At 43.9% G+C, this 19,359-nt stretch overlaps 1 protein-coding gene across 17 annotated transcripts in view; it reads left to right on the forward strand.

Annotated features, from left to right (window-relative positions):
- Window positions 1-14,188, forward strand: part of LDB2 (LIM domain binding 2) — a 377,068-nt gene extending 362,880 nt beyond the window's left edge. For 7 of the 17 annotated variants that reach the window (XM_072945901.1, XM_072945903.1, XM_072945909.1 and 4 more), the window contains 3 exons: window positions 4,083-4,206; window positions 7,143-7,294; window positions 12,848-14,188. In XM_072945901.1, coding sequence (XP_072802002.1) covers window positions 4,083-4,206; window positions 7,143-7,294; window positions 12,848-13,078 — 507 coding nt within the window. In that variant the 3' untranslated portion in view covers window positions 13,079-14,188. Of the gene's footprint in view, window positions 1-4,082; window positions 4,207-7,142; window positions 7,295-9,819; window positions 9,963-12,588 lie in introns of all 17 variants that reach the window. The other 10 variants (XM_072945921.1, XM_006208101.4, XM_072945934.1 and 7 more) reach the window with 9 other exon arrangements.
- The last annotated feature ends 5,171 nt before the right edge of the window (window positions 14,189-19,359 follow it).

Consider the following 19,359-nt stretch of genomic DNA (forward strand, 5'->3'; position numbering starts at 1 on the left):
GGACAAGGAGTGTAAAGAGGGAGAAGTCCAGCCAAAGCCCCAGCAGCAAGTTTATTGGCTTGAGGATGGGGAGGGATTCTTGGCGTTCATTGGTCCGAAAGTAAGCTTCCGTCATCTCTGAATCAAGTCCTTACACGAATCCTGTCTCTTGGTTCTTAAGTTCCCTTCTTCTGAGGGCAGGGCGGGAGTCTCCATTTCCTTGTCCTCCGGTTCCATTTTAGATTGAGACTCTTTCCCATCTCCAGCACCAGCGCGGGTGGAGACCAATCGCCATCGCAGCCTGGCACACAGGCTGCTGCGGGGTTGCAGATATCACTGTCTGTGGCCTTTCTTTTCCGGCAAAGGGACTGGTCCACTGGGAACATTGTAGCAGTCACAACTTTGCAGATAAAATCATTCTTTAAAATCACAGGACCCTGTGCTATTATGCTCAGTGCCATTAACATGCACTTGAGGATGAAGTGGTGTGTGGGTGTGTGTGGGTATGCATGCGTGTGTGTGCACGCATGCATGTGTGTGTATCTAGCGTCGGGGCAAAGGCATCTATATTGTTGCCTGGATCGTGTATATTACCAACAGGGGACTTTTACCTAGAGTCAATGGATGCGCCTGTAAGAGGGTTCATAAACCTCCTTCCAGATATCTCTTACAAAATTTGGAAGACAAGCTGCAGAGCCTTCACCAGATTCTCAGGGGGGTCTGAGACCTCAAGGAGAGCAGGAATCCTGGCTCCAGAAGGATCTGGCCAGTGACTGCGGGAACCTACTCCCCGAACTGTCTTCCTGATCTCATTTCATAAGGCCCCAGGCCTTTGCTGTTGCCAAGATGCACTGGCTTGCTGCCTGAGAAGGCAGGCACTTGTCTGAGTTAGTTCTGCCACCTACAGCATGCAGCCCGGCAAAGGCTTCTGCTCCACATCACAGAGCGAGAGGGAGGCTTATTTGCATGTATGAATAAGGGGCGGGCTGCCTCTCCACCCGGTTCCCCTGCACTGGAAGAGAAATGGCTCTGGGGACACCTGATTAGTATTCAGAGATGCAAATTCCTTTGGGGTGGGTTATAGCGATGGGAAGATATTTTTACAGGGGGAAGGGATAAATACTGAGGATTAGCACCTGATAAAAAGTGTTGCCCAAAACCCGGAGAGGAAAGGCGGTGGGAAAAAAAGAAAGATAATGAGCTCGTGGCTTCTCGCAATAAACACAACTCTCCCATTTTCCTAGCACGTTCAGTGCTGATAACCCTTTTGAGGTCCAAATAGGTCTAGCTTGTCATATAATAAAAATACTTGCCATCTAACTTGTCATATAATGAAAATATTTGCTTCAGTAAGATGTGATTTTCTAAGCTGCTTGAAGTGTAAACACAAGGTTGTTTTCCTAATGTGCTAAAGTCAGAGAGGCTGAATACTCGCTGAGGACTGAGACCGTGTTACGCTCATAGTTATGTTCCCAACACCTAAGCAAAGTGCTTGACATTTAGGAGGAAACTCAATAAATGCTCGCCGATTTAAAGTAATAGAAATGTGGTTTGCTTTGTGATCTGTGCTGTGGTTGCTAATGTATAATCCTGATAGCTACTGTTGGTTGAATTTATGTGCCAAGACAAAGTACCTCAAATTTTCCAAATAATATACAAGATGGGTATGGTTCTACAGATGAAACCGAGACCCAGCATGATTGAGCAGCTCACTCGGGGATATGCTCATGGTGACAGAATCAAAATCTATACGTGGATCTCTCAGCTTCTGAATCTATGTTTGTTCCATGCCATCCATGTATTTTATATCCATTGTAAGTCAATTTCTCAAGAATAGGAATGGACCAAAAGGAGATGGTTTGCAAACCTTGATAACGTTTTTTAATTAAAAGAAAAAGTTTTCCCAGTCCTTAGACTTTCTCTGAAAGCTTTTTTTACTGTCCTAGCTTAATAAGAGATGCAAACATCTTCTGACCCTGGCTGAATCTAGCAGTGGTTCTTCTTTGATGGTTAATCCATTCTTATCTCTATGTGTAGAGAGGTTGGCGGAATCCTTCACTTTGTTTGGTGTGAGTGACAAGGGAAGATGAGGTTGTCTGTAGTTGGCACATACTTTGATTTCCAGTGAGGAATTCTTAGCAGAGGAATACACATTTGCAGGATTGGAATATGAACTTAATTGTCTAGTAACCCTCCCTCTTTCACAGGTTTTTTCTTATTAACATTTTAGATTTCAAAAATGACTCCAAAGTAAACAAGGAGATAAACAAGACTGAAGATGCATCATAACTAACCCATATCTCATTACTTGACAGCTCTATGCACCAGGGTTGAGTGGCTTTGTCTCTTTGGCTCACATTGTGCTTGTGTTGTTCAGGCTTTGAAATCTTTGTCCCTTCTTCCAAAGAAACTGCAAATGGAAGGAGATTACATCTGGCCTTGAAATGGGGATAGTGGTTTTGGCAAAGTTTAGATTATCAATAGGTGATGCATTAGCCAGGAAGAGTTGGGGGAAGAATTCCAGGTAGAGGGAACCCAGAGGACAAAAACGAGTGTGACAGATGACTGGATACAGAAGCTGTGGTATGTGTGTATATATATATATATATACACACACACTATGGAATACTACTACTCAGCCATAAGAAAGAATGGCATAATGCCATTTGCAGCAACATGGATGAACCTGGAGATTATCATACTAAATGAATTAAGTCAGACAGAGAAAGGCAATTGTCATATACTATCACTTATATGCGGAATCTAAAAAAAAGATACAAATGAACTTATGTACAAAACAGAAACAGACGAACAGACATAGAAAACAAATTTATGGTTACCAAAGGGGAAAGGAGGATGGAGGGATAAATTAGGAATCTGGGATCAGCAGATACAAACTACTACATGTGAAATAGATAAACAACAAGGTCTTACTGTATAGCACAGGGAACTATATTTAATATCTTGTAATAACCTATAATGAAAAAGAATATGAAAAAAGAATGTATGTATATGTATAACTGAATCACTAGATTGTACACCAGAAACTAACACAGCATTTGGAAAAAAAAAAAAAGGAGTGTGACCTCTAGGGAATGACTTATGTAAGAAATGACAGAATGGAAGGGGTAGTAAAAAAGATGGGCTGATGAAGGTGGGGCTTGCACACCTGCCTTTCATAATAAAATGATGTTTTTCCAAATGGGAAAGGAATCGCCAACTTTCGTACTGCTGTGATTGCAAGGGCGATGGATGCATCAATCCCAGTTGTGGTCCTTGCCCTCTTAGATACAGTCCCCTCAATGCAGCAGTATTCTCATGGGTTTCCAGCCAAGAAGGAATTCAGAAAAGTCCACAGGAATCCTTTCTTATTTCATTCATTAATCTTTGTCGTCAGATGTCTTGGACCAAAGTAAAGGTGAAAGATCTAACCAAAGGGGAGAAGACAGAGGCCGTGTGCAGAACCACAGAGCAGGCTCCCACTCTGAATGAGACTCAGCATATGTTATCGACATCCTCATCTTCTGTAAAATACAAACAAGAACATGAATAAAAATAAAATAATATGCACCGTGGCCCTTTATGAGAGTTAGGATCAAAAAATGTACCTGTAGTTGCCACTTTGTTCTCCAAAGTTTAAAGGATGGCTTTCACTGCCACATAATCTACATAAACTAGCATTGTAACTCACAGCATGTGGTTATACAAACAGAACAACAGCAAAAACCAGAGTAGAAATCAGAGTATGCTGTGCTCCATGGAAGAGAGCTTTTTCTCCTTTAACCAGAGAAAATCGTTTGAATTCAGGATAGAGCTACATATACCCACCCGACAGCCTGTACAGAATGTGTGGGTATGTATGTGTGTGCATGTAAAATCACACTCGGCTATAATATTATAAATGATGGTGTATTCAGTGAACATTATTAAGTGTTGGTAATATTTCTTTTCCTCTAAACTTATATAGAGAAAATGAGAACAGGGGGTGGGAGGGGAGAAGAAAATTACCTTTAAGTTTTCTAATGGATTCCAGCTGTTAACATTATTTATTGCAAATAATATCATCAAGGAGTGAAACACCAATGTCTTTGAACTCCTTGCAGTTGTGTGTAATCCTGGAGCCAATGCAGGAACTGATGTCCAGACATAAAACTTACAACCTCAGTCCCCGAGACTGCCTGAAGACCTGCTTGTTTCAGAAGTGGCAGCGGATGGTGGCACCGCCAGGTACGACTTCGCTCTTCACTTTCGTTCAACGTGCTTTTCCAGAGGCTTCTTCGGAGGATGAACTGATGTGAAAAGGAAGTGATCATAAATGTAGCAGGAAAAGTGGTGGTTTATGAGGCATATTCTAACCGTGATGTTGGACCCAGAGACATTGAATTTGTGAAGAGCGAGTGTCCTTCTAAAATGTAGTGACCATCCTCCACAGTCTCCTCACTTGCTAAATTAGGACCTGAAACCCACAGAAGGAAACTGATTTATTTAGTGTTACCAAGAAGATATTGGCAAAGCCAAAATCAGAACCAAGGTTTCTTGTCTCCCAGGCTAGTGGTTATTCCACTGGACAAGAGGGGTGGCTGCTCATGTCTTATTGTGATTTTGTGTGTTCTTTTAAGAATGATAGAAATCATGAAAAGAAAGGGAGGGAGGGAGGGAGAAAGGGAGGGAGGAGAGAAAGAAGATAGAAGGGGAGAATAGGAAGGCAGCAGAGAGAAGAGAAGGAAGAAAGGAAAATAAATAAATAGTGCTCTATTTTTTAAGACACATATTACCAAAGGGTACTCTGATCATGAAAAGAACACATAAAAGACTCCATTTTTCTCACTTCCCTAGAATGCAGTTTGAGATGCTATAGTCTCCTGCTGGGATTCTGAAATTACTGCTTCGAGTCATCATTAATTGTCTTTCTAGCTAATACATTTTCACTCCTAGGCATGTGTCGAGCCTTGCTGATCATAAAAGCAAAATGTATCCATTCGCTAAAAATTATTTTTATAAAGAGTAATTATTAACACGAGGCACATAGCCTTCTGAATCACAAAACATAATGGTCACCTTCCTCTGGGAATTGGCCAGGGGTTTTATATACAATGAAAAGAGCAGATGTAACCAAGTACTTATTTAGAAAGCTAAGAAAAATGAGCATTATTTTACACCGAATATTTGCATCCCCACCTTAGGGGAATTTTAGACATTTAGAACATTATTTTTCAAATATATTAAATGTGCTAAAATTGGCCTTATTTTTTCTTTCAATATCAATACGTCTCTACAGGAAAAACAATTCCACCCACTAAATGCTTTGAGCACTTATATTTCCCAAACATGCATATTGAATTCATATACTATTGATTAATTCAGTCACTTATTCAACAATTATTTATTGAACCCCTACTTGGTGCCAGGCACTCCTCTAGCCACAATGGGCACCACTCCATATGAAACAGTCACAAGTCCCAGCCCTCACGGACCTTCAATTCTCTTATTGAATCCTCACAATAATGTCATGAGGTATTTCTTGTTATTCCCATTTTCTTAATAGGCCTGAGATTTAAAGTAGTAATTTTCCCAAGTTAGCTTGAAGCTAATCAATGGAAGCCTATGTTACAGCAGGTTTTTATGTCTTCATTTCATGACTTTATTACCACAGCTACCTACTGCCAGTGGGAGTCATCCAGAACATATGATTTAAGTATATTTCTCCCAAATTCCATGAAAAAAGTACAGACACTTTTTATTAAAAGCAGCAGATTTCAATTCAAGTCAAGGGAAGGCAATGCCTGTCAGGGGAAACCTGGGTTTTCTTGACTTTGGAATGCACAGCTCAACTTTTCTCCAACCTGTTGGATAGGCCCTTTGGTGAAAATCTTTAAACATAAGAGACACAATATTTATGAAAGAAAAAAATAGGGTATGAATAGAAACATAATCTCATTCATCATTAAAAGTCAGGAATGACATGGTGGAATAAGTCATCTTTGAAATGCGCCTTAAAGGGGATCTTCCACATTGTGCATCAGAAGCAGCACCGGTGTGCTAAGAAAATGCTACAAAGACCCCTCGCTTAGTTCCAGTGTGGCCCTGGCTTACCTTCTCCCCGTCAGAGTTGGATCTAGAATAGGGTTACTGAAAAGGATGCTCTTACATTCCATTTCCAACTCAATTAGTAACTGCCTCTAACAGCCTTCTGAAGATTTATCATTTCCCCAAACAAAGATTATAATAGTACCTAATTAATAGAGTTGTGATGAATATAAAATAACATAGAAAACATTAAGATGAAAACATTGAGTAACGCTCCCAATACACAATAAATAAATAAACTAATTAATTAATTAATTAATTAATTAAAATTCTTCTCACCACACATTTCTATGGGTCCCTATGCTTCCGTTAAGATGTTGCCCCATCCTTTAGGTCCGAAATGTTTTTCGTTATTTCTAAACAGGCCTTTCTGGAAGACATCTAGCTTCTTTTCATTAATATGTTAGCTGTAGCATATAAAGACATTTTTCTCCCAGGGATTTTGAAATTAGTAGCATCCTTTAAACACCAGGGTCCAAACCATGGGTATTTCTACTGAGCTCGGGAATCCCTAAGTTACATATTGATGGCTGATAGAATGGACACGCCTCTTCTTTTTACTTAAGCATTTCAAGGCGTAATAGAGCTGGGCTGCAATGTGACACTTAGCCAGCAGATGTCGCAGTTACTCGCTAGTTCACAAATTTAACTAAGTTACTATTTCATCCCTTAGAGGTTCCCAAGGGGTCCCAGAGCCCTCCTTTTGTTATAAAAAGAAGATAAACCAGAGAAAAAAAAACTTCCCCAAATTCATAACAGTAATAATATTTTAAATTCAAATTATGATAGTGGTGTAACTCACCCCTAAGACATATTAATAGATTCCAGACATATAGATGAAATCAGAAAGAGCAATGAAATACAAATCATTTTATCAAGATACTAAAGAAAAGAGTTTCACACATTTTGTGCTGAAAATAAATCATCGGCTTTCTCCTTTTATTTTTCAGGAAGTTAGAAGAAATAGGAAAAGTGTAAATAGTCTACTCTTTAATTTACAAAAACAGAGTCCCTGGAGGGACAGTGTTCCGAGGGTAGCCCTGGAACTGATCCTCCTTCCATTTTCCATATTGCAGCAGAACCCACAAGGCAACCGACAACTAAACGGAGGAAAAGGAAAAACTCCACCAGCAGCACTTCCAACAGCAGCGCTGGGGCCAATGCCAACAGCACGGGCAGCAAGAAGAAGACGCCGGCCGCCAACCTGAGTCTGTCCAGTCAGGTACCTGTAAGTCTCGCTTTCCTTTCAGGCCTGAAATCCCGCCTTTGCCTGTCTCCCAGTTCCAGAGGCCCACAGAGACCTTCCGGGCAGATCGAGGGTGGGAGAGGGGGGTGGGGACCGGGCTTTGGAGGGAGAAGGAGAATTCTGTCATGGAAACCTTCCCCTGCAAACTGGGAATTGTAAAGGAATATTAAGAGTCTGTGCTGCAGTGGGACCTGAATTAAAAAGCCGTCAGAGTCACAGACAGGAGATATGTCACTTAAGGTTTAATTAAAATATCACTTAGCAGTGTTCCTGGTGGCATCAAAGGGGCTCTTGGCACCATCACGGGCCCCTGTGCTCCACTGGAAACCAGCTCCCGGCACTCAGGCTCCAGACTGCCATTTGACTGCGCCCACCTCTCCCCCCATGGGCGTCCCCTCTTAGTTTAAAACTCAGGCAATTAACTCAAGGCCACTAAAAATGCAGCTCAGTGGATTTTGCTTTCCTGTTTCATTAGCTTAAGGGGAGGGTGAGCTCCTGGTCTGGTCTCAACTCTCTTGACCTCTTGACCTCTTTCATTCATTTCTGGGTCTTAACAAATGAAATAGGCCACTTAGAAGGGGGCTTCTTTGAACTCCAAAGGTGACAGCTGAGGGCATCCCCACAGAGTGTAAACTGTACAGGAATTTTCTTCCCCTCCTGTGATTTCTCCCCCAGTTTGCTTCCTTCTGTCTGATTCTTTCCTGATTCTGAATTCCTCATCCCAGTATTAGACCACTTCCCGCTTTTAAATTCTCATGTTCCTTTAAGCATCGCTGACCCCTTCTCTCCACCACCATGACTTGCGGGATCTCCTTCTCTGCTTCTCCTCTCTCATCACCCTTCCCCAGGCTTTGTCCTTCCAGCCCTGACATTTCTGTGGTGCTTCATAGTCACTCTAGACAGTCTGGCTTCAAAAGTGTGCCCTTCCTTGTGACTTCCCTTAACCAATGCAGTTTCACCTTGCCCCCCTTTCTCACTCTTTCCCCCTCTTCTTCTGTTGTCCTCACCCTTCTGGTTCTGATCCTGCTCCAACTCCACATGAAAGTGGACCTTCCTTTCAAGGGGATTTTCCTCTGACTTCTAAATGTGTCTTTCAAATCTGTCCGCTACCCACTCTCCCCCAGTTTCCATTGGTCAGTTCTCTTTGACTAAAACCAACCCCATCCGGACCTGAGAATTACCTGGCCTCTCCTCCCGTCCTCCATAGACAGAAGGTATGATTTTCATTCCCATTACAGTAGAAAGAAAGGGTCATGAGACAGTGGCCAACCTTGCAGGGGAGACGCCCTTTTAGCTTTAAGACCACTAGGAATTGTAGTCCTTAAATAATACCAGAGTTGCCTCTGCTGTTTGAACTGGGCTGTCATCCCTGAAGAGTCAGGGGGAAAAAAGTCAAAGGAGAAAAGCAGAGCCTTTTAATTAAGGTGCCAATAAATATTACGCACTCCTGGCTAAATTAGAAAATGCATAGGAAGAATGGCCAGATGTAAATAAATCAACCCAGAAAGTGCACACAAGTAGCCTCTTTATTCATCTAATTCTGGAGTTTTAGAAACTAACATTTGTTAGTTTTCACTAACAAGTGAAAGTAAATTCCAGAGAATTCTGGAACTCTGACATAGCTACTTAAAGGCACAGTGGCTGCAAGAATTCAGATCAGTTCACCAAATGTTTTCTGAGCTCCTACTATGGGCTCCACACTGCTGGTAATACCAACATCTGAAAAACAAACAAGAGAAGACCCAGGCTCTGTCACTGAAGAGCTCACTGTCTAATAGAAGGATGATAAGAGGTTCCTGTCTCCTGCCCATTCAGCCTCCTGGTGTCAGCTCACAGGGCACAGTGTTGAGAAGGATCCTGAGGCCTAGACTGGATTTGGTGGGCCATCCATTGGTGATGTCTGCCATGGGTGGAGAATAGTAGCGTAGTTGTCTGTATTTTGACATACCTAGTCAAAATCATTTCAATTTTTCTAAAGAGCACCTAGTTTTTCTTACTTCGTTATGCTCTTCAAACCAACAACTGCGTTTTGGAGGAAGATACTTATGTCAAGGGGGTTTTTAATGAGTTGAGACCCTTTGGATTTGGTGAGAATCAGTCACCATTAGAAAGCTGCGAGTAGAATTTCAGCACTGCCCCTGCACCATGCAATTAAAGATGCTTTCATCAAGTAAAACTTAGAGATGGCTGGGAGAAACAGGGAAGTCATCCAGGAAAATATGTAAATTTCTGTGTGCACTCTGGCCGAATGGATGTCAAATGAGAAAGCCTGGCTGGCTTGTAATGACCACATCTTTTAACCCCATCTACTGAGTGACCCACACCACCTTCCAGTTTAAATAAAAGTGCAGTCTGCAGGCTTTAGCTGCCTCATTCAAAGGCACAAACAGACTGGATGTGCTACCCCGACCACAGCTGTGGTCTGCCCAGCTGCCATGGCAGCAACGTGTGTGTCTGGTGAGGGCTAGGGTTTAATCCTTGGATTCTGCTTCTCACTCCATGAGCAGGGGCTAGGAGCCATCCCGAACTGCAGCCTCAACCCTGGGAGGGATGGAGACCTGTGTCATTCAACAGCAGTGACCCCTTCTGGCCAATTTAAGGAGAAGCATTGAGGGGCCCTGAAAGGAGTCACTTCCAGTCCTCCTCAGAGGTTGGTGGTCCTTGCACGGGGGATTAGTGAGAAGGTGTGACACGGGCAAGAGCTGGTGGCGCCTCCCGGCCTCCGGCGAGGAGCAGAGGTCTGCCTCGTGGGGAGTCGAGGCCATGTGGGTTACTCTCAGATGGACCAGTATTGCCTCCTGTGGGACACACGAGACAGCAGAGATGCGAAGGAAATGCACCTCTCACTGTTGAGTGTTGGGGGGGATTTTAAAGACGTGGGGGTGGGGGGGAAAGGGGTGCCAACGTTCCCCAGTCAGAGGGAGCCCAGAGTGTGTATTATTCTCCGTTCCTTTTGTGTGAGGATAACAAATCAAGCCCACCTGAGCGGAGAACCCCTACCCGGGTCTAGAGGTTTAGAAGAGCCAGGTAGAGACGTGCACACAACTGTGTAAGTGACCTCAGGTGTCTATGTGCGTACGAAGTCCGTAGCACACGTCTCTTTTATAACGTACCATCTATTAATCACTCACACGTGTGCTCACGTGTGTAAACACACACATATGTGCATGATAATGTATCCAGCTAAGGCTATTTTTTATAATCAGTAAGGCAAACGTGGCATCTCCCTGGAATTTAGGATGCTCAAAGATATGTCTGCCTGGACATCTTTTCCAGCTGTTCCTGGAACACGCATATAGCAAACATATTACGAGCCCTTATGAGCCCCATTTGAAGTGATTCAAATCACTATTTTCTTAGTACTTTTCTGGAATGACTGTTATTTTCTGATACAATGAAGGCATCTGGAGTGTTGGGAACTTTTCTAATATCACGCTTAAGTTGGCTGCTTCTTTTTCCCAGTGATACTTACCTCCTCACATTCTCCCAGCCTCTGTTGATGATCCTGAGCTCACAGCACTAACGCAGACCCACGTGTGGGTCCTAACGTGCTTCTCCTGCCCCGTGACACCTTATGCATGTGTTTTCCCCTCCTTTCAGAGAGGGCTACGCACAAGTTGTGGAATGGGATAAACCCCCAGGTCGACCTCTGCCCAGCTTAACCTGGTCCCTGGTCTTTCCACTTGCCTTTGTTCCTGATCATAAGCGCGGTCTCCTAATTTCCTCTAACAAATGGCGCATTCTTCTCCTGAACACCCCAGAGGGTCAGGTAAAGGCCATGTTCCATGTAAAATCCTATTGGCGTTCTCACCACCCAGAGTCTGGGTCCAGTTTGCATCTCACCTGAAGAGCCCTCCTCCCGAGTCTCCTCACTTGTCAGTGTCACATCCGGTTCTTTGTTGCGTCACACGTACGTTCTTGGAAGCACACAACTGAATATCCTGCCAGTTACCCAGACTGCCGAGTCTGTCCAGGTTATGTTTTAGGCATTTACTTCATCTGGGCATTTCTCTTTTAAATCATTGTCATCAGATTCCCTAGACTGATTGGTCCAAAAACACAGAGTGAAACCTATTGATTCTCTCCCCTAATTCGAGGGGAATCAATCAGTCAAACGAACAAGGTTCCATTCCAGAACAAACCAGGTAGCCATTAAGGATTTGTTCAGCTGGTGGAGTCGCTGGACCCTCGCTTGCCCACAGGCAGTATACCACCAATATACTGCCCCCAGAAAGCCTCTCTTGCCCCTGAAAAGAATGCTTGCCCGGTTGTCTAGGTGTTTCATCAAATTAGCCACCCTCTCGGGAAATGCACACTTAGAACTCCACACGCGTCTGGTCCAGCCTGGTTTCCAGCCTCGGTGGAGGCTGACGGCAGCTGGGTAGGCTCCTGGGTGATGGCACTCCCAAGCAGATGATTACGCAGAGCCTGCCCATCAATATCCACCTGACAGGGGGCCTGTCCCGCGCCAGGTCACTCGTCAACCCCGTAAGGTCCCCTTTGAACAGAGAGGCCAGCATCGTGTCCTTCTCCCTGGTCCCGGTGCCTCTCCAGCAGTGGCCTCCACGATGCCCCTGGCCACAGTAGGTGGCCTCCTTGTTCGCATGGAAGGACAGTTTGTACTTACAGGAGAGATTAGATGGGTTCTTCTCGCACGCTTCCGTTTCCGATGACTACCTGCTTCATCAATATAATTATAATTAGCACTCTTCATCTTCCCTTTATGGCACCAGCTGGACAGACCGGTTCTCTTTACTGCCCAGATTGGTGGCAGGGTTGCCTGTGTGGGGATAGGTGACAGGCACCGTGGAATAACAGATGGTAAATTCAGGGCTTGTTGGCAATCAGCAGGTTTTTACTAATGACTTAATTAGCTATGCAAATTGTCAAATCAGTGTGAACATTGTTTTTATCGAAAACTTTACCTAAATTAATTACCATAATTAAGTAGCAGAATGTCAAGGATATTGGCTGCATAAAAGGGGCTGGCTGAGTAGAGCAGAGAGATCTGTCTTCAATTAAAATGCATACCGTCCTCGGGACAGAGAAAATGCCATTTGGAACAAGTTGCGTGACTATTGCAGGAATGCATCGTCCCCGTGTTGGCTGCTAGTTTCCAAAGCCCCTCAGAGGCCCTGCACAAAACTGGTGGATTTTTGGAGGTATTGAAAAGCACCCAGCAGAAGGTTCCACAGCCCTCTCAGAGTCCCCAGTGTCAGCAAGTTAAAAGCGTGGATTTTTTTAATTTTGAAAAATCCATTTTTTTATTTCTGCAGATTGCTAGCATTGCTCGCTCTCCGGTGTCAGGCTGCGCACTAAGGACATAAACTCGCGTGGTTGTTACACGTCAGGAGGCGATGTTTATTTCCTGTAGAAAGCAAATATGCGTCTTGACCCCCCGACATTGAGACTTGACCCCGGTGTGCAGTACACGAGCGTGTCTGTCCTAGAGCCCCCAGCTCCTCCCACTAGTGTTTTAAGCTGAGCTTCTCTCTCCCAAGGTTTCCCTGTAATAATGTCAGCTGCTGTTCACAGGATGTGATGGTGGTAGGAGAGCCAACTCTGATGGGAGGTGAGTTTGGGGACGAGGACGAAAGGCTAATCACTAGATTAGAAAACACGCAATATGATGCGGCCAACGGCATGGACGACGAGGAAGACTTCACCAATTCACCCGCCCTGGGGAACAGCAGCCCATGGAACAGTAAACCTCCCGCCACTCAAGAGACCAAATCAGAAAACCCCCCACCCCAGGCCTCCCAGTAAGATTGACCGGCACCAGAATCCACTGTCAATAGCCCCGTGGGTTACACTCTCTATTTCAGAACCTTACTTACAGGAGAGGAAGGAGGAGAAATTAAAACTTTTCCACGCAAATACCGATTTCTAAACCACAATGATCTGAGCTTCTTTCTTTCTTCCTTTCTTTTTTTAACTGAGAGGATCATTCCAAATAAACTTCCATGACCCTTTCCTGGAGGCCTTCACAGGTAACCCAGATACTGGCACTGATCGTAATTAAAACAAGAGCAAACGCTAGCGCTTCTCCTGGCTCAATTTTAACCACGTTTGTTAATTTCCTTTTCCCGCATCCAACGAAGGCCATATTGTCCGTAAACCCTCAGTGCTCAGGATCTCATTATATGCCGAACCCAACTACCGATGACTTTTTAATATTGTAAAATATTTTCTGCTTTTTGACTTGCATCTGAGAGTTTCTTGTTTCAGTAAAAAAAGAAAAGGAAAAAAAATCCGTTTTGGAAAGTAATTTAAATGTACCTTTACTTGTTTTTTTCCTTCACCTTTTCTTTCATTGGGTAACAGCTAAGAGGGCCCAGCAGGGTAATATATGGCTGAGCTGATGTCAATTGGTCCTCGAGCCCGAATTGTTTCAGTCGAGCCCGAGTGCTGAAACAAGAAATGTCTTTTTGTTATCAGAAACACCAAGGCAGGTTTTTATGTAAAGAGAGACACTTGGCCCCTTGAGAATGTATGCGTTTGTAAAATTGCTGTTAATCCAAATATTTCTAAGCCATGTAATCCATTATTTTTGTGGACAGTTTAATAAATCTGAAACTCTTTTGTGTGTGTGTGGTTTTTTTTATTGTATCTGAGTTGACTGTTTCTTTCCATGGTATATTTCCTGTATAATATTTTGTAAAGCCCTCATCTGGTTCTTTTATGGGACTTTTCTTTGGGGGCAATTCCAGTGTATTTATGTGAAACTTTAAGAAAGAACTAATTTTTTCCATTTGCATATTAATATGTTCCTCCACACATGTAAAGACACAGTGGCTCTGTGTGTTATAAAGCAGCTGTATTTTATGTATGCTTCACTGATAAGTGTGCCAATAATAAACCGTGTTAACAACCAAAGCAAGTGAGTCTGGGTGCTTGTGAGAGCGGGTGGAGAAATCTGCCCACAAGGAAAAGTCCGGAGCCGGAATCCAGGCCCTCGACTCCACATGGGGGGGAGTTGTGACAATCGTGCCATCTTTAACGAGTGTGGCTTCTTCCTCTGCTCATCACAGTTTACTTGGGCAGACCCAGGAGTGCCTTCTTTGTGCCGGGAGGGCCCTGCGCTGGCCAAGGACATGAGGATGGGAAAAGAAGGACTGGCCTGTGTTCCCAGGGCTGGCCAAATGTAGAGGCAGTGGCTTCCACTCGCTGGATGCTTCCTCTGTACCAAACATCTCTATTCAAGGTCCACAGACATTATTTCAGTCAATCCTCACATCTCCACCAAATAGGCATCAATCTCCCCATTAAAAAAAGAAGAATCCGTGCCTCGGCTTACCTATTTTTCTAAAAGATTTGTCTACAGAGATTACGGAAAAGTCACTTGAGGACTTTCTTTTTAAAAAACTTCCATCATATTTTCCCACTTTGTACCGGGGAGGAAGATGAGTGAGGCTGTCTGTTAGTATTCACTGCGTGTGTATGAAGCTCCAGGCAATAGTAAGACAGCGTCTCAGCCAGTTCTGGAAAAGAGGGGCTTGAAAAGGGAAGCTAAGATTCCCAGATGTGGAGACTGAGACCAGGATTCGGGGGCAGGGGGCACAGATTTTTTTTAAGGGAGTGTTCCTCAGTTTAAAAAAATTCTTTAAGGGAGTGAAAGGGGTAAGGATAAGGAAGGGGGAAAACCTAGAAAAGCTGTGGACTCAGGTAGCCTGCTTCTCGAACTTGGTTCATGGAGCAGGGGAAGGCTCAGAGCACAGATCTTACTGTAGACTTATCCCCGCTGAGCTAAGCCTCCAGACTTCTGTACACCTGTACCAGTCAGGCATTGGCTGGCGCCATCCCCAGGGTGTGTGGGAGCTGGTAACCTTTAAGAAACATGGCTCCCATCAGCCAAGAGCTGTTTTGCGGAGAAGAGGCAACAGTGGCAGCATCTCAGCAGGGGTGTGCCAGTCTCAGAGAGCGTCCGAGTAGGGCCAGACAGTCCGCCTCATTAAATGACTTGCCCCATCTCAGAGCTCACGGGTGATACAGCTGGGATTTGGTTCTGCACCTCCCTTGACTATAAAGCCTGAGTTCTTTCTAGAGCATCACATTGCATCCCTGGAACATTGGCATTTTGAGGAAACTATGCAGTGTGATAGCAACAAAGCCAAAGGAAATACAGGAAAATGGCTACTTCATTGCTTCCCTACGAGTGTACTGCTAAGGGAACTGCCCGTTTATCACCCACCCCCCTTACCATTTTAGGTTTTCTTCCATTGATTCTTTAAAGACACGAATATGCAATCATTATAGGCAATGCCTGGGACAATTTATTTGACGTCTGTTCTAGTTCTCTGTTGCTGGATAGAAAATCAACCCAAAACTCAGAGGCTCAAGAGATAATTTATTATTATTTGTTACCCTGCTGAGAGCTCATTGGTCTCTGCCAGGCAGTCTGCACTCAGGGGCAGAGATGCTGGCTGGGGCTGGAGTCATCAGAGGTTTGGCTGGGCTGGACATTCAAGATGGTGCAGTTGCGTGGCTGGCTATGAGGCAGGAGCTGAGGCAGAGCTGTTGACTGGAGTGTCTTCACATCACCCCTTTATGGGGTTGTCACAAAACGATGCTTGGATTCCATGAGCCAGCATCCCAGGAGAGGAGAAACATAACTGCCAGTGCCTAGAACTGAAACACAGCACTTTTCGATGCTACCCATCAAGGCAGCCCAGATTCAAAGCCTGGAGGCACAGACTCCATCCTTGATGGGTAAGTAGCCTGTGCCTCCAAGGAGGGGAGGAACTGATGGTGACCGTATTTGGAAACAAACATCTGCAACATCCCACGTGGTTCACAACCTGGTCGTCACTCACCTTTCACTTGTATCTTTAGCTCCTTCCCACTTGTACCTGATTCACCATCTACCGAGATTCCTCTGAATACACCAAGTGCTTATGTCACATGTGTCTTTTTCCTCTTACAGTGCTGTCCCCCACCTTCTTATGTAACCAAAGCTATTCATTCTTAAAGGACCGGTTTGATTCTTGCCTCCTCTGAGATGATTCCCCATCTCTGGCCAGGGTCTGCTGTCCCCTCTGGGGTCCAAGAGCACTTGGTTCTTGCTTCTACCTTAGCGCTTTCTTTACAAGTTAATATTGTTAAATACTCATCACTGTCCCACTAGACTCTTTGAGGTCTGATTAGTTTCCCATCTGGATCCTTAATATCTAAACTCTATCACACACGTTGGTGGAATAGATACAGTTAAAAACTCCTAAACAAGAAATCATGAAATCACTGCATATCACACAGTTTTCTATGAAGCTTCAAACAGTCTGTAGTTCTATAGCACAATGTAAAGTGACATTTATCCCTGTAGGTACATGTGAGGGTGCGAGGTAGCAGAGATGAGTGTGTTCAAGTTTCTCAGAGGTCAGATCAGCACAAAACAAACATTTTATGAAACCCTGGCTCAAGCCTAACTTCTATTACAGAACCCTCTTGAGATTTGTCTGGCCCAGAATAATCCTAAGGGCTACAGTTTATTAAGCCCACACTCTGTGTCAGGCACTTGCTGGGGCTTCACCTGGGTTATCTCAAACTGGGAACGCAAGATGCTGCATGAGTTGGGTTTTGCTTTGTCATAATCTCCAAATCTCAGCAGCTTATGACCACAGGCATTTTATTGTTCTCACTCATGGGACTGTGGGTCACCTAGGACAACTCTTATCTATTTCAGGTCTGCCCCACAGGTCCCTTTCTGGGACAGTGGATCCCCAAGGCATGCTCCTCTCTTGGAAGATTCTGGAGGAAGTGAAAGGAGATAGGCCAGATCACAAACACACACACAAACATCTGCTCACATTGCATCCATTGGCCAAAGCAAGTCACGAGGACAACCCAGCATCAGTGGGGTGGGGCAATACACTCTACCTCTGCAGGTTCCAGTGGCCACGGACATGTGTAAACAACTGGGAATCCAATCTGCCATGGTCAACTGGTGTCTGGAAAAGTTCTAACTATTTGCCAACATTTAAAAACTGGTACATTTCCTATAAAAATTAAAATTGCTTGCTTCTCTTAGCAAATCTGATCTAACAACCATGGGCTCACACTTCTGAATCCCTGGATGGTAACAGTTGGCTGGCGCCAAGTCATGGCCACCCTGCTGGGATGCTCTCCAACTTGCCATACCCAAACCATTTTGCTCACTCACGCTACAAACCGGGCTTCTGTCGGCTACTCTATCAGTTATACCAATGCTCTCTACTCCTTAAAGCTGTGTTTGGAAGTTGGCATTAGGGGTCCATTTTACAGATGTGGAGACTAATGATCAATTAACCTGCTTAATCCATCTCAAGGGCATCTGACGAGGGATTTATAAATAGGTGACCCAGTCCCTGTTGGAAATTGCTTCTCTCTCCTTCTGTCTTTAACCTTGAGGTGAGAATTTAATGCAACAGGATAACACAACCATACTGGAACTACTTGGGGTGGAGTACAGTGGGAGCAAGACCAACAAGGTCAATTTCCCTAAAGCAGGATTGGTGGCATCTTTGGGAAATTCATTTTATCATAGGCTACCCTCAACATCTTCCATTAAAAAAAAATAGGCTTTTTTTTCTGACTGTTAGGCAATATATGCTCATTGTAAATCATTTGAACAAACAGAAACAAGAAGAAAAGAAAGTAAGTCCCCTACTTTGATATCTATTGCTAATATTCTGATACATACCCTTCCAATTTCTTTCTTCTTTGTGCATATAATTGATAATATATAGAATAGACAATTATGGACCTGCCTTTTTTGTATAAGGTTGTGTCATGAGCTATCTCATTAACTATTCTTCAAAAACATGATTTTAATTTCAATATAATGGCCCACTAATGGAATATACCATAATGCATTTAGCCATTTATTTATGGCTGGTCAACTCCCTTTTTACATCCCGTTAGAATTTCATAATCATGAGTAAACTGGTCGAAAGTTGATGAGTGTATTAAATTGAAATTCACCTGTTGGCTATTTTCCCTGTGCCCAGCACCATACTGAGCATTGACAAGGATTCCTGTATCTGGTCCTACCTTCAAGGTGCTTACAGTTGAAATAGAAGACAAGTGCATAAAATGCTACCCAAGTTTATGGGGCTGACTATACTCAACAGAGCATCGGGAATAAAAGCTCTGGGAGCGTATAGATAAGGAACTCACATTCACTGTGTGCTACTGTGTCGTGCCCTGCATCTCACTGGGCCTTCACTACAACCAGAGATGCAGGAGTTTTGTATCTGAAGCTCAGAGAGGTTGACTAAGTGGCCCCAAGTGATACAAACAGAAAATAGCAAGGTCAAGTTTGAATCAGCACATGACTCCAAGGCCTGTTCTTTCCCTGGGGAGCCACAGGAAACCCCTGGGGAGACAGCAAATGCTGTGATTTCGTGTTGGCAGGAATGACTTCACAACAGGGGACGACGCTCTGATGCTTGTACACACATCTGAGTGTCTGGTTGTGTCTCTGAATTGGCTCCCTGGTTTCACCTCCTTTGATCCATCACTAGTGTCAGGATGGTGTCTCTGATCATTGAGGACATTGAGGAGTTTGCATTTTGAACAAAACCTAATGCATCAGCATTGCTGGTGTTTATATAAAGGTGTTTTTTAAACTGGAAGCCACTGAGCTAGAAAAGGCACTTGGAATGTTATTAAAACTATAAATTAAGAAAACTGGTGAAGCAGTTGCTGTGGTCCCACTCATCCCTGTTTTATTTTCAATACCTCTTCATTCCAGAACTTTACCATCGTGGACAAAGAAAAGTTTCTTTATTTTCTAATGACCTTCAACGAATCTCTAGAAAACACAGTTAGCCCTCATTATCTGCCGGTGATTGGTTCCAGAACTGTGCCCCCCTTTACCCTCCCACCCCCAACCCCCCAACCTTCCCATACCCACACCTGGGATGCTCACATCCCTTATACTAAAGGGCATAGTATTTGCATAGAGGCTTCACACATCCTCCTTTATACTTTAAATCATTTCCAGATTCCTTATACTGCCTTATACAATGTAAATGCTATCTTAAATAATAGTTGCCAGTGGACAAATTCAA

Source organism: Vicugna pacos, chromosome 2, assembly GCF_048564905.1.
Source record: "Vicugna pacos chromosome 2, VicPac4, whole genome shotgun sequence".
In the NCBI taxonomy this organism is placed as follows: Eukaryota; Metazoa; Chordata; class Mammalia; order Artiodactyla; family Camelidae; genus Vicugna; species Vicugna pacos.